This window comes from Gobio gobio (assembly GCF_949357685.1).
Source record: "Gobio gobio genome assembly, chromosome: 23".
NCBI lineage: Eukaryota > Metazoa > Chordata > Actinopteri > Cypriniformes > Gobionidae > Gobio > Gobio gobio.
Genome location: NC_137119.1, coordinates 11,990,691 through 12,006,183, shown reverse-complemented (window position 1 = coordinate 12,006,183; position 15,493 = coordinate 11,990,691). Strand labels below are relative to the sequence as shown.

At 39.3% G+C, this 15,493-nt stretch overlaps 2 protein-coding genes across 3 annotated transcripts in view; one reads left to right on the top strand and one right to left on the bottom strand.

The window, feature by feature from the left end:
- The window catches only part of dpp6a (dipeptidyl-peptidase 6a), a gene marked incomplete at its 5' end in the record, with an annotated part of 90,266 nt that extends 82,458 nt beyond the window's left edge, over positions 1-7,808 (top strand). The window contains one exon of the mRNA XM_079805920.1: positions 5,541-7,808. Coding sequence (XP_079662046.1) covers positions 5,541-5,690 — 150 coding nt within the window. The 3' untranslated portion in view covers positions 5,691-7,808. The remainder of the gene's footprint in view (positions 1-5,540) is intronic.
- A 2,845-nt stretch (positions 7,809-10,653) lies between these two features.
- thnsl1 (threonine synthase like 1) lies at positions 10,654-15,338 on the bottom strand. 2 transcript variants are annotated; one of them, XM_079805571.1, is made up of 2 exons: positions 15,103-15,338; positions 10,654-13,438 (listed from the first exon to the last, which is right to left on the bottom strand). In XM_079805571.1, exon 2 carries the CDS (start codon positions 13,414-13,416, stop codon positions 11,227-11,229), a length of 2,190 nt encoding a protein of 729 aa, XP_079661697.1. In that variant the 5' UTR covers positions 13,417-13,438; positions 15,103-15,338; the 3' UTR covers positions 10,654-11,226. The 2 variants fall into 2 exon arrangements, with proteins under 2 accessions (XP_079661697.1, XP_079661696.1); XM_079805570.1 differs by having other exon boundaries at positions 15,247-15,338.
- Positions 15,339-15,493: the final 155 nt, after the last annotated feature.

Genomic DNA, 15,493 nt, shown 5'->3' with positions numbered 1-15,493 from the left:
GTTTAATTATATATTAAAGTACTGAGTAATATTCAACTGCATGTACCTACTATAGGGTTAGATATATGCTTATATTAAAGTGCTTGATGTACTTGAATTTGACTTTTTGAAATTGTAAAGTCCTGAACAATCTTCTCAGGCAAAATTAACGCTGCAGCCCGTCTGATATAGATATTGAGCCATTTTGCATGGCTGTGAGCATGATATTGCTCATATAAATATCCAAGTATACGATACAGCTTTCATTCTTCAGGTCAATCATATTTTCTTGGGGGGGGGGGATCAGTTTGAATAAGGGAAGCGATCTCTTTGTCATAGTACCCTTTCAATGGTTAAAGTTACCACAGCCATTGCATGTGCTGCACTTTATTTGTACCATTTTGTTTTATTAATTTATTTTTATTTATCTATTTACCTTTTTTAGAATTTGCAAGATAATAAAGATATTGTTTGATATGTGAGATCTCTGATTGTAGTCCTTGAAAATCAAAAAAGTAGCGCTTGAAATGTCCTTGAAAGTCCTGGAATGTAATTTTACAGTATCTGTACGAACCCCGGTTAGGGTAGGATTAGGGCTTGGTTGTAATTATGCATAATTTACTGTTAAATCGTAAGTACATGTAACATGTAACAAGGATACTGTAAAATAAAGTGTTATCAGTTTCAATTGCAAACAATAAATAACATATTAGTTAACATTAACTAACAATGTTTCAAAGCATTTATTATTCTTAGTCAATGGTAATTTCAATATTTTCTAAATATCTTTTAAAATCCAAACCAATTATAAGAAACAATTAGATTTTTACTTAATAATGTTAACAAAGATTAATCATTTCTTTAATATAATTTTTTATTGTTAGTTCACATTAGCTAATGCATTATCTAGTGTTAACAAATGAGACCTTATTGTAAAGAGTTACCTATATGCTTCTAGTTCTGTTTTAAATGAACTAAACCAAACAGCTGAGAGAAAACTGAAAAAAGTATATAAAAAGACAAAGTTGTCATCCGATAAAGCACTGTGAATGACGTAATCAAAAACAATACTTATAAAAGTATAAAAAAAATGTTCAATATATTTTAAAACAGTTAATTTCCTGCATTCAGATTTAGCATATTCCTTAAAGCTACACTATGTAACTTTTTTGTGCTCAAAATTTACAACATTTATATAATGAGTGAGTACATTGTGAATCAATTTTCTAAACCGTGTTTTTGTCTTATCCTGAATCACTGTGGTACACTTATAATAAGTGTTTATATTGGGACTATTTTAGTCTGGTTCGGGTCACACCGCTGCGGAGTAGGACAGTACTTGAGTGTATCATCATAGACATAAACAGAGAGAAGTAGCTCCGGCTACAATGTTCTTCCGGAAGATGCATGCAGTTCTGTTTATTAACCGCAAGAGCGTCAAAAGTTACAGTGTTGCTTTAAGGTCAGTCCTATGTTCATAATGAAAAAACAGTTGAATGTCCGCTGCAATATCTTGTTCTTTTAACAGTAAAGGGGTTTTCCCATGTTCTGAAACTGACAGCGCTCATTTGTCAGTTGCGTCTTGTTCCCATGTTCACACAAGTTTTAGTCCTTTCAATATAAAAGTCTTCGCTATTGAGTGTCTCACTCATTAAGGCAGTCATCTAATGCCGTAATAATGTAACTTATGTTGCTGTCACTGATCTATATAGAGAACATTTATATAGATCAGTGTTTGCTGTTCATGGTCAGGGACTATTTTTTTCGGCCGGAAATCAACTTTTACTTCATAAAAGTTGCATTGATACATATATTTTGGTTTTAATATTTGTATTGTGTGGTAACCGTTTTATTAAAGCAATAAGCCCTGTGAAGCTGTGGTTAACAGCTGGGTTTTAGGCATTCCACTAGAGTTGTGCCTAACAATGCCCCTTAGCTGCTATCAGGGTTCCTACGGGGTTTGGAAAAGTATGGAATTTGATTTTAGTAATTTCCAGGTCTGGAAAAGTATGGAAAAAATAAATCAGAGTATGGAAAAATATTTATGTTTCCAGACTATTGTCCCTATTTCGTTTTCTAAAAATAAAATTAAGAATTTCGAAGTGTATATAATAAATATTATAATATATACAATTGTTTTTTTTTTCATGGCATTTGGATCAGTCTGCCAGCGCTGCCGATCGTTTTTACACTTGATCTGCTGGAGTTTAGGTCTGCAGTGATTGGTTGTTACGTTGTTAGGCGGCAGTTGCCATCACAGCGCCTCTACCTCAAACTGCTTGACTAAAAACACCTGGAACGTTGTGCTTGATTTTTACATTTGAGTGTGGACTTCACGGCAAACAAAATGGGAAAATGCACGTTTTCCGAGGGCTGGCTTGCCGATCCTAAATATAAAGCCTGGTTAGCCAAAGATTTAAAATTTACAAAGAAAGCTATTTGCAAACTTTATGTCAAATCATTTGAAATCTCCAACATGGGGGAGGCGGCAATTGTAAGCCATATGCTGGGCCAAAATAGTTGTGGGAAGTTCTGGTCAATTTACTGACTCAGATCTTTGAATCTCGTTCAGCAAAATTAACAAATCTTTTTTCAAGTCATTTCGTTCGTTCATGACAACGTCGCGGCCGCGCTCGTGCTCACAGCCGCATGTAGACGGATCGACTCAAAATCGGAGACACGCGAGACTGATCGGCCGATCGCCGATCATGCAGAAAATCTGCCAATTCCGATCCCTGGCCAATCAATCGGTGCATCTCTAATTTAAATGTACAAAATTACAAATATGAATAACATTTAGAGCTTTGAACTTGACTGGGTTTGGTGTTAAATTGACAATTTTCAAATTTACAAATTTAACATGATAGCCTACATAGAGGTTTTGACTCAGAGTGTAACATACTTGTCGGCGCCGATAGCATTGTGGGTAAGTGCGTCGCCATGTAGTGCTGTTGTGCTTCGGGAGACCCGAGTTCGAGTCCTGCCTCATGGACTTTTCCCAATCCCGCCCCCCTCTCTCTCCCTCCTTACTTCCTGTCTAGCTACTTTCCTATCCTAATCAAAGGCAAAAACGCCAATGCTAAATCTTTAGAATGTAACATACTTGTTAGAAGTTGAATTATAATATGGTCGAAAAAATCTGTAGGGAAGTCTGGAAAAGTATGGAATTTTGAAATGAAAATTGTGTAGGAACCCTGGGTTATATATTCACTGTAAACCATGGCTTCTTGGGGCTTATTGCTTTATTCAATCAAATCAAATCACTCACAATGCTTTATGGGAGTTTGTGGCCAGCGACTTCTCTAATTGGTGGATTTCTCTTCAGGATTATGGGTATTGTAGTTCTTCACTGGAAATTCTGCAATTAGACTTTTGAGTTTGAAAACACACGTGTGGTTTGTTCAGAAGCCTATCATCACATACCATCCTCAGAGCCAATGAAAGGACTATCATAAAAAATGATACACTATTGTTAAACATCAATATCTCTGTGGAGTAAATGAATGGGCTTTTCACTTCTGGAAGCCGACTGTACACCCTGCATCATCTGTGGCGATGTTCGCCAAAGGTGTGCGAGTTCTGGGGTGACTAGATACTGAGCCCTGTGATCATCCAGCACTGCTGCCAGCAGAGGGATTAGACACACTCAATGCATGCAGCTCATTTAAACAGATTATACAGGCCACTCTCATGAGCCACACGCTAACATGCTGAATAATCCCATTATATTCCCACACTAGGAGATTTCCTCTTTGCTTTCTGCTCCCCAATAGATTTGCTATTAATTGCTGGCTGGTGAATGACTGTGGAATTAATTAGGGCAGATATTCATCAGGACGTGTGTGATTGTCACTGTGTCAAGCTGTTCTTCTCAATTTATGATCTATTAGGTAGGGTCAGGGCCGCCACACACACTCGCAATAAAGTTTGTATCATTGCAGTAGACGTTTCTGGGTGTTGCCCAGTTTTTTTCACACTTGGGACCAGATTTACTAACAGCTTGCGCCAGCGCAAACCATCTTTTGCCGTTAAAAAACTACTGTCAGCCATATCACCCTGTAACCCAGTACTGGTTTCCCACTGAAGCTAAGCGGGGTTGAGCCTGGTCAGTACCTGGATAGGAGACCGCCTGGGAAAACCAGGTTGCTGCTGGAAGAGGTGTTAGTGAGGCCAGCAGGGGTGCTCACCCTCAAGTCTGTGTGGGTCCTAACACCCCAGTATAGTGATTGGGACACTATACTCTCAAAGAGCACCGTCCTTCAGATGAGACGTTAAACCGAGGTCCTGACTCTCTGTGGTCATAAAAAATCCCAGGATGTCCTTCGGTAAAGGAGTAGGGGTGTAACCCCGGCATCCTGGCCAAATTTGCCCTTTGGCCTCTGTCAATCATGGCCTCCTTATCATCCCCATATACTGATTGGCTTCTTCACTCTGTCTCCTCTCCACCAATAAGCTGGTGTATGGTGGGCGTTCTGGCGCAATATGGCTGCTGTCACATCATCCAGGTGGATGCTGCACATTGGTGGTGGTTGAGGAGATCCCCTCCTTCTGTATGTAAAGCGCTTTGAGTACCCAGAAAAGCACTATATAAATGTAACAAATTATTATTTACTAAAGACGCGCAGTGAAAAATTAGCGGTGAAAAGGCATGGAGGTTTTTTTGCAGCTGACCTTATTGCATATGCATTTGTAGGAATTTCCCTTTCAGACGCAAAGATAATTTAAATAAATCATGCTAGGTGATTTACTAAGGTTTGCGCTCGTGAATTTACTGGTGTTTGGTGTTTGTATTATTTACCGCCCAAATAAAGCATGTCTTAAACCAGACGCTAATTTGCGCTGCTCTTGGTAGATTGCGTTGGTCATTATGGAAATTATCCGGCTGCGTCTGTGATCTTTAATTTGTGCGTTGTCAGTAGATCACGCGCAGAACTTTCCACTCCCATTCGTTTTTTGGAATTGCGCTCTCACGCTAATTTGCCCTGTTTAGTAAATATGGACCTTGCTTTGATTATTTGGTTATCTGCATCTTTCAATCACCATTGTATTGGATTATACATTTTGCATTTAAATATTGTCTAATATTGTTATTGGGAGATATACTATACCAAATTGCATATTTTTTCTCATGTGGGCCTCTGAATAAAACTGAGGTGTTTTTTCCTCATTGAGTATGAGCTCCATATTCTCACTATGTCATACTATATGAGCCATAAAAGCCTAATGGATTTTGTCTAAAGGTTTAATAAACTGTTCCATTAAAAAAAGGCTTTTCAGACTTTCATGTCATATATCAGGCTTTACAGGGTTAAAAAATAGCAGCAATCAAACACAAAGGCAAGGGTGAAAAACATGTCCAAAACCTTGGTATAAAAAAGAAAGATTATTGAGATCCCTGGACCTATCCTGAAATCAATGCAGAAAGATTATTTTCGCAAATAGTAAATAAAACAAATCTTAGATACTATCGATTTCACCAAACTCTGGCTTTGCAGTGTGAATGCGGCATTCAGAGTTGTGTGATATTGAGCTAATAACCTTGTCGTTGTGTCCTTTGTTAGATCTACCCAGACGAAGGACACTTCATTCACAACGAGGGAACGCGGCAGCACCTCAGTCAGTCGCTGGTCAACTTCTTCGAGGAGTGTTTCCGGCTCCCCGACCAAGTGTTCGAGGAGGCACTAGAGGAGGAAAGCGAAGAGGAGGGTTAGTCCACCTGTTCCACGATGTCCAAGCACAAAGCCAGCTCCTTTTGCCGCATAATATGCAACCCAGTTTTGAACCCTCCAGTTTTCAGTTCCCTCCCAGTGTAGCATGCTGACTCTGAGACCGCCCTGCCTCGTGTTCCTGCCTCCGCTCCCCTTCAGGTGCTCCTCACTATCCATCAACCCTCGACAGACCGCGGCCGTGCGGCGCGGCGTGGCATCTGGCTGGCGCCACATCGTCTCGCTCTCCCCAGCAGGCCAGTTATGAGCTTCTGAAGGTGTTAGGAGTCTCTGGTCTGTCCTTCACGTTGACGGATGAGATGCTGCGTTATTAACTGACCGCCAAGCACATTGGCCTTCGAATCCCAGAGAGCTGTGGGACTCGCAGGAGTTGAAACAGCAAGACTGAGGGGTCATTCAGTGTTTGATTCAAATAGATATTTGGTGTTTGGGGCAAAAGGGGGTTGTTGTCAGGAGAACGTGTCATTTGTGGTTCAAAAAGGTCTTCTCATGTCCAATTGTGCTCATGTCTGGTGTTGCAATGTAAAGTCGCACATGAAAAACATTCACTTGGATATCGATAAAACTAGTTTTCAGTGTTCAAGCGTGTCCGAGTCTTGGAAATCTTGTAGCCGCCTCAAGTGTGTATTTAGATGGTGTTTATTCATCGCAGAAACTTCATCAAGCAGAAGGGGAGCAAAAACGATCCTCATTATTCTCACAGATCATGACAGTTGTACAAGACTGTTGATCCCACTTCTCAGCGTGCGTTTCCTTGGAGTGATGATGGTCTATCAGTGCTGGAGAAAGCACTCTATGTTGATTTAGTCACTGTGCCTTATTACGGGGGCGAACTATCCCGTTCGAAGAACCTCCTTGTGAATATCACCAGTCATTCAAGGCTTACGTTTGATTGACTAAAATCCTGTATCTAAAACGCTCGCATTACGTCGCCATCGAGAAACACGTTATTGACTGTAATAGCATTACGATGACACTGTTATTTTCACTTGCGCATGTGAGCCAGTGTTGTTTTACCGTCAACAAAACAAACTCGCTCGCATCCTGCTAATAGCGGTTTTCCATCCACTTTAAGAATCGAGTAATGGAGCATGAAATTAAAATGTATGATTTCAACATTACCTCAGTATTAAACTAAAGCCCCTCTGAGGGTTTACAGACACTTTGTAGAAAATTTGTTGATTCATGGCCAAAACCAATCTGTACATACAAAGTATATTAAGTAGGGTAGGAAACACGTTTGTGTTAAAGGGATGGCTCACTCAAAAAGGACAATTCTGTCATTGACTCGACCCTCGTGTTGTTCCAAACCTGTATGACATTCGAGAGATGTTTAGCAGAATGCTCATGCTGTTCATCGATGCATGAAGTCGAATGAAAGCCTTCAGTGTTTAGGGTCGAGTGACTGATAGCAGAATATCTGTCCCTTTAACACTCATTAAATACAGTATTGTGCAAATGTTTCCCATTGCAGCAGCGGCTAACTCACTCCAGTTGGTGGCATTTATATTATTTTCGTTTTGCACAGTACTGTATATGAACAGTTATTGGTTGTAGCTTTTGCCTATTAAAGCTCTTGAGGATGAACTTTTACTTTGTGTGGATGAAATGTTCATGTTTAATCTTGATGCATTCACAGCGCATGTCGAAAAACCATTTGCAACTCAAAAGCTATTTTTTAAAAATGGTCAAATACCTGCATAGTATTTTTGACGGCTTGAATGTTCCAACTTCATTTCCGGTAGTTTTGTGAGTGAGATCCCAGTCTTGTCTGCTTGATGTATAAATGTTACTCGAATATCATTTAAGTCTCTGAATATCTGAGTGTTTCTTGTACATAAAGCATTTGAAGGTATTTTGTTCTCCTGTGTCGAGCAGAGCGGCGGAGGTCACGGTTACTATGAACTGAAATGTGCAATGAAAAAAGTCACATGGGACCAAGAGTATGATGGGATTGCTGTTTACTGACTCGGCAAGAACAGTCATTTTGTGGCATCTCTCGGAATACAAACTATTTTATCATCACCTTTGTTATGATTTGTTTCCCTCACTTGGAGAAAAGAGGATGAATATGTAAGTAACCAAAATAAACTGAAAACCTTCAATGTTGACGTCCTGCTTTCTTGTGATTTAAGTGAATGTGTGCATTTACACGCATGACCTTAAGACAACGAACACTGAGGTTATGTAAATGGTAGGTGTTTTTTTTTTTTTATCTGGGAAATGTCATAAACAGTTGAAATAAAAGCGATCAGCAGATCTACATTTGTGCCTGTGCTCGATTCAGTGTTGGACATAAAAACCGATATCTCTGGATCTATGTTTTGATGTCATCATTTACTTACCTTCATATCGTTCTAAACCTGTTTTACTTTCTTTCTTCTGCAGAATATAAAAAGATATTGTGAAGAATGTCGGTAAAGCAAACCGTTTTGGTTTGCATTAACTTTTACTGCATTGAGGGAAAAAAACACCAATACATTTCTCAAAATATCTTTAGTGTTTGATAGAAGAAAGGAAGTCATACAGGTCTGGAACAACATGAGGTTGAGTAAATTATGTGAACTATCGCTTTTTTTTTTTGCATTGTCGGTTTATTTATTAACCCTTAAAGGGATAGTTCACCCAAAATTGAAAATATAATGTAAGTCAATGGCTACTGTCACTCTGAGAGTAAAAAACATATACAGGCAAAACAAGATTAATTCTTGTGTCTCCTGATTATTCTTATGAAGTGAAAAGATCGGTCTATGTAAAATAACAAAATTTATGTTTTTTTTGTAATACGGACTGCCTTCTGTATTCAACTTATGAAGAAAGTGTAATGCCTCTCGCAGTTCAAAAGGCTAACGCTATGTCCGACATCGTCGTGCCAGTTACGCTTTTTTCCGTAAGTTGTATACGGAAGGCGGCCTGCCGGAACCTAGATATTTTACTTTATAACGTGTTAAATATGGATATTTTTCTTACACAAACCCATTGATTCGCTTCAGAAGGCTGTATTAACCCCCGGTGCCGTGTGGATTACTTTTATAATGGATGGATGCACTTTTTTGGGCTTCAAATTTTGGGCTGTCATTCACTGCCATTATAAAGCTTGGAAGAGCCAGGACATTTTTAATATAACTCTGATTTTATTCGTCTGAAAGAAGAATGTCATACACACCTAGGATGGCTTGAGGGTGAGTAAATCATGGGGTAATTGTAGAGACTCATAATGTAATAACTGCACATAATGTAATAAGTATTACTAATAATTTTTTTTTACATTATGAGAAAATATTACATTATCAACTCTCCAAACGTAATATTTTCATTATTGTAATAGCTTTTAAAACATAATAAATATTAGTATTCCCTTACAGCACATTTTTAAAAATCTAAAGCCAGTCTTTGAACTGTGACAACTACCTGTGAAATGCAGCATTTAAATATTCATGCAATTTATTATTATTATTATATGTTTATTTAACATAAAGCATTGGTATTCCTTTAGAGTACATTTTAAAAATATACCACATTACTGATACTGCTACTATTACAACTACTTCTAGTATGCATAATGGTATACTTACTGTTAAATGACAAACAGTGTTAAATACCAACACTGTTAAAGTGTGTGTGTGTGTGTGTGTGTGTGTGTGTGTGTGTGTGTGTGTGTGTGTGTGTGTGTGTGTGTGTGTGTGTGTGTGTGTGTGTGTGTGTGTGTGTGTGTGTGTGTGTGTGTGTGTGTGCGTGTGTGCGTGTGTGTGCATGTGTGAGTATTTGCCACATTCAGAATGTTGTACAGACTCACCCCTTCATTTATGTGTATGTATGATCTGCATTGTGTTGGATTTATTTTATTTTTTTGGACAAATAAAAAAAAAAAAAGCTCTGAAATCTATTAATTTCCCATTCATAAGGGAAGTATTTTTAAAATTAAAGAAAAAAAGATTTTGCCCACATTTGTCCCGAAGGTCCCTTTAGGGTTAAACTGCCTAACTTAAAGGGTTAGTTCACCCAAAAATGAAAATTCTGTCATTAATTACTTACCCTCATGTCGTTCGACACCTGTCAGACCCCCGTTCATCTTCGGAACAGAAATGAAGATATTTTAGTTGAAATCTGATGGCTCTGAAAGGCCTCCATTGGCACAATGGCACGGTTCACTCTCAAGACCCTTAAAAGGTACTAAAGACGTCGTTACAAAGTCCATCTCACTACAGTGGTTCTACAATAACTTTATGAATCGTCGAGAATAGTTTTTGTGCGCAAAAAACCCCTAAATAACGACTTATATAGTGATGACGATTTCAAAACACGGCATCATGAAGCTTCGGAGCGTTATGAATCAGTGAGCCGAATGATGATTTGGATCGTGTGTCAAACCGCCAAACTGCTGAAATTTGGCGATTCAAACTGCTGATTCGACTCACTGATTCATAACGCTTCGAAGCTTCATGATGCCGTGTTTGTCTATGGTGTCTTTGACTTAAAGGGGCTATATGCAACTTTTTCCCCAAAATAAACGTAACAATAGCCTTTTTATTTTACCATGTATGACTCAAACATCTCCTGATGAGCATACTGACACCTTGTCCGCTCACAGTGGGTGCACCTATAAGCCTGTATCCTATTTTTCCTATTTTCTGGCGGGTCGTTTTTTCCCGCGCTGTCTGCGGATGTGACGTCACCACCGCTGTGAGAGCGAGCAGAAAATAAGAGCAGTTCTGTTTTTTGGCCACAGGTGTCAGTCGCGAGTTTAAATTTCAGAAAAACGCATATAGCCCCTTTAAGTGGACCTGTCTGTACTACTTCTAGTAGTAGTAGTAGCAGTCTCAGTAATCTGGTGGATTTTTAGGCAGGTTAAGACTTGATTTAGATATTTAAAAATTGACTGTAAAGGAATACTAATATTTTTTATGTTTTAAAATCTATTACAATAATGAAAATATGACATGTTTTTGGTGAGTGTATAATGCAATACATTTCTCATAATGTAAAATGTATTACATTATGAGCTCAAGATTTTATTAAGTTTTGAGAAAAATATAACATTATGAACATTTTATTACAATAATAATGTAATACTTATTGCAGTATATGCAGCAAGTGCAGTTATTACATTATGAGTTACTACAGTAATTTTCCTTTTGGGGTGAACTATCCCTTTAAAGCAATAACAGAAATATGATTTTGACAATGATCAATATATTAAGTTTATTAATAATATTCAAAAAGAATTATTCCACCAAGAAATATTTCATTGTGTAACTGTAGACTGTTGCCAATCAGTGTAGCAGCTCAGTATAAAACAGGCTTTTACAATGAAGTTATCAACATTTTGTTGTATAAACACTAATCAAACATCTGAGAGAAAGTACAGCTATAGCTAGTTTATGGACTTTAGCAACATGAAAAGCATTCAAGCTTCATTCCGTGACATTAATGCCACCATGTTCAGATTTGATGAGCCGTACTGTTTGGGGTTTCTTGGCAGACATTGCCATCAAGTGGACATTTGCAGGTATTGCAGGTCTCACTGCACTCTCAGAAATGAGTCTTGTAGCATAGATTCTACTTCATCTGTGAGCTTGTTATAGTCAGCCTGACATACTTTATGTGCATGATGTCCGCCGTTCGTCATGCACTTCAGCAGAGCGTCATGCATCTGCTCTCGGCCTCCAATGGTGCAGAGTTTATCCAACTGCTCAACAGGATCATGTGGGATGTTTTGACACTTAAGGGCCTTTAAGACAGCCGGAGCAAACTTCCCGTGGTGCGCAGTGGAGCATATCACAAGCGGGCAGGTTTTGTCATGTATGCGATCGGCGACTACTTTACCAACCGCTGTGTGAGTGTCCATTATGTATCCTGTTGTTGCGTGCACCTCCCCTATGGCCCTCAAACAGTCATCTTCTGAGCACCAACCAGCTTGAACTTCCAGATTTATGTTCTGCTGTAAAGTCTCTGACACTTTAAAGATCCCGTCTCTTTCTAGATTCAAAAACAGATCTCTGACAAGACTTCCATCCCCACCGGATGCGTGATGGATGAACCTCTCAAGGTTGGAAGACTTCAGGATATCAATGGCAGGGGCGTTTGAAGCCAGCAGCTTCCTGTCGCGGAGATCATACGTGCCGCTAGCGACGAAGTCGGATATGATGCAGTTATGATTGGACGCACAGATCACCTTTCGTATGGGGATGCCCATTTGTTTAGCATACAGGGCTGACATGGCATTGCCGAAGTTTCCGGTAGGGATGCACACGTCAATGGGGTCTCCGAACGTCAACGTGCGACTTCTAAGCAGGTCCATGTACGCCGAGCAGTGATAGACCACCTGAGGAAGCAGTCGGGCCCAGTTTATGGAGTTTGCGGTGCTGAGAACCGTGGCATATTCCACAGCTAAGTGTCCGATCAAGCTCGAGTCCCCAAACATTTGTTTAATGCTCCTCTGGCAGAAGTCAAAGTCGGACAGGACGCTGATGGACTTGGCATTGCCCTCTTGAAATCCTGTCATCTGTAGCTTCTGAATCTCACTCACTCCGTTCTCTGGGAAGAACACAAGCACGCCGATTCTCTCACGGTCAGTGTCTTTAAGATTTCTGAAGCCGTTCAGCACTGCACTTCCGGTATCTCCGGACGTGGCCACTAGGATCAGGTAGTTGCACATCTGCGGCAGGCAGTGGGCAAACAGCTGAGGCATTAACTGCAGTGCCAGGTCTTTAAAAGAGGCGGTGGGGCCGTGAAAGAGTTCTAAAAGATACTGATGATCAGTGAGGTGCTTTAGAGGCACAACCGAATGATTGGCGAAGTTCTGGCCGTAAGCGCGACACACCATTTTGCTCAATTCTACCGGGGACACGTCCATCGGATGGATGCAGTGTTCCAGTATGGCCGCAGCTCTCGTGGCATATGGCATGCTGGATATTCTCAACCATTCAGAAGGTTCCAGTTTGGGGAAACCTTTTTTTGGCACGTAAAGCCCTCCATCTGGTGCAAGACCCTCTATGACGACATCACTGAAGAACTTGGGGTCACTTGACATTTGGCTCCTCGTTGAAACAAACATCTCGGATTCTGAATCCTCATATCTGACCAGAGTCCTCAGGACTTTATCAGCCACGTCCTCCACGGAGTCTCCTGTCCCACAAAGGACTCGCGCATCTAGCCATTTCTCATAAAACTGCTTCCTGTAATGTAATATCTCTCTCATAGAAACACCAGAATCCTGTCCTACGATCCTGTTCACCTTCATTCGAGAGAGTCTCTGCATGATATCTTCTGTGTCCACATCCAGGTACACGACCGGTCCGGAGCGCTTCAGATGCCGCATGGCGTCCGAATGCAGCGGATTGGAGCCGGTCAGCGAGATGACGCTTCCTGTGGCAGCGAATCTGCACACTGCTTTACCTTCCTCTTCGATAAAACCATCTCCGCCGATTTCAGAGAGCTTGTCTGCCACACTCATTCCCCACGTCCTTTCGAGGACATCGTCATCTATATCAATAACGGGCATACCTAGTCGGTGTCCCACAATCCGCCCTACGCAGGTCTTCCCTGCTCCGGGAGGACCCATCAGAAGAATGTTTCTTTCATGTGGTTTAGAGATTTGATTTGATAGCCGTGCTGTTGTGAAGTATGAAAACCCAAACGGAGCAAATAGCAGGTGGGTCCTCAGCGTTCTCACTTTAGCCAACAGCTGGCCGAAACTTGCAGGTATCATCTTGGAAAAAAGATCAGATAATCTAGGAAGCAGAAATATGTCACGGAATTAAAATCATGTCGGTAGATATGATAGTAAGATTATAGAGCATTTGCTAAAATACAAAATGTATAAATATTTACGTTAGGCGATCTGGTGGAAGGAAGCTAGATATTTTACTTTATAACGTGTTAAATATGGATATTTTTCTTACAAAAACCCTTCGATTAATTCAGAAGGCCTTAATTAACCCCCCAGAGCCGTGTGGATTACTTTTATAATGGATGGATGCACTTTTTGGGGCTTCAAACTTTAGGCTCCTATTTACTGCCATTATAAAGCTTGGAAGAGCCAGGACATTTTTTAATATAGCTCTGATTGTATTTGTCTGAAAGAAGAATGTCATACACACCTAGGATGGCTTGAGGGTGAGTAAATTATGGGATAATTTTCATTTTTGTGTGAACTATCCCTTTAAGATTTGTCAGTGCATGTTGCTTTCAGTTAAAACCGCTCAAACATGCATTTTAGTTTGGGACTAGCTTAAGCCTTGTCTGTGAAACCGGTGGTTAATGCATTGGTTTAATCTATGTAATGATTTGTTTTAATAAACAAATAGCCCCTGTCCCAATGGAACCCAAACAAAAATTTGCTAAATGCATAACTTAATGTCCTTTATTCTTAATAGAGATGGAATCGCTGAAGAAGTCTTTGAAGTTGCATATGAAGTGTACCATTTAGGACAGGGCTTTAAGGGATAGTTCACTCAAAAATGAAAATTATGTCATCATCTACTCGCCCACCCTCATGCTGTATGAATTTCTTACTTCTGCTGAACACAAAATAAGATATTTTGAAAGAACATGGGCAACCAAACAGTCCCATGGCCCCATTGACTTCCATAGTATCGAGAAGAGAAAAAAAAACATTTAAGTCAATGGGGTCCATCAACTGTTTGGTTACCGACAACCTTCGAAATATCTTCTTTTGTGTTCAGCAGAAGTAAGAAATTCAATCAGTTTCAAGAAATTCTGAATTTTCATTTTTGGGTGAACTTACCTTTATACTTTAACGTTGCGATGAAACTGAATTGATGGATCTTTTCGTCCGCATTGTGATGTACATTTTAGTGTAACAAATTATTGAAAAGGAATAAAAGAAATGCGGGGACTTGGTTCCCCTCATTGAATTTTGAATGTGGGCATTGCATGGGTGGGGTTTAATCGAACAAATTATTGGAGAAGTCTGGCATGCAGTACATCAGAGAGTCTGACGTTTCACTGCAAACCAAATATATTTTTATTAAAGATTACAAGGTCAAATATATATATATATATATATATATATATATATATATATATATATATATATATATATATATATATATATATACATGGATGAAGAGTTAAGAAACATGCATTTATAGGATAAATGTATTCCCTGCCTACTTTAAGCACTGATGTGATATGCAATTTAAATATATTTATATATTTTATTTTAATAAGTTCACATAGCATGTAGATTTTAGCAATCAGCAATAATGTTTTTATGTTTACATAATAATTGGACTGGACATGAACATAAAACGAGTGCAACATTAAAACGTTAAAAAAGGATTTAGCTTTTGTCAATTTCAAACGAATATGGGGTTAAATGAAGACTATGTATGGCAATTATCTGGAATATATATTCAAAAATGACATTTACCTTAAAATGCAGAGAAAAATAACTAAGTCTATCTGACCGTATATGTCTATCCGCAAAACATTAAGTTTGGAAGTCACTATACGTATACGTTACGTATTTACACGAATATTTGGCAATATGTAGAGTATAAAAAGTAAGGTTTACCTAAAGCACAACGTTTCTCTTACTAACAGACTATAGTAATCTCACTTTCACGTGCGCGGATAGCTGGCATGTAAACAAACAGCGTCAGAAGTACGGCAACAGCTAAAGGACATTTTCCGTTTACGTTCTGAGCACGCCCCTAGTCATACGTCTCTCATTAGTACTGTCACTTTCAAATGATACTACAAAACAAATCGTTAGCATGTGTGTTAACGTTTTATTTGTAAGGTTTGTTGAAGTTCGACAT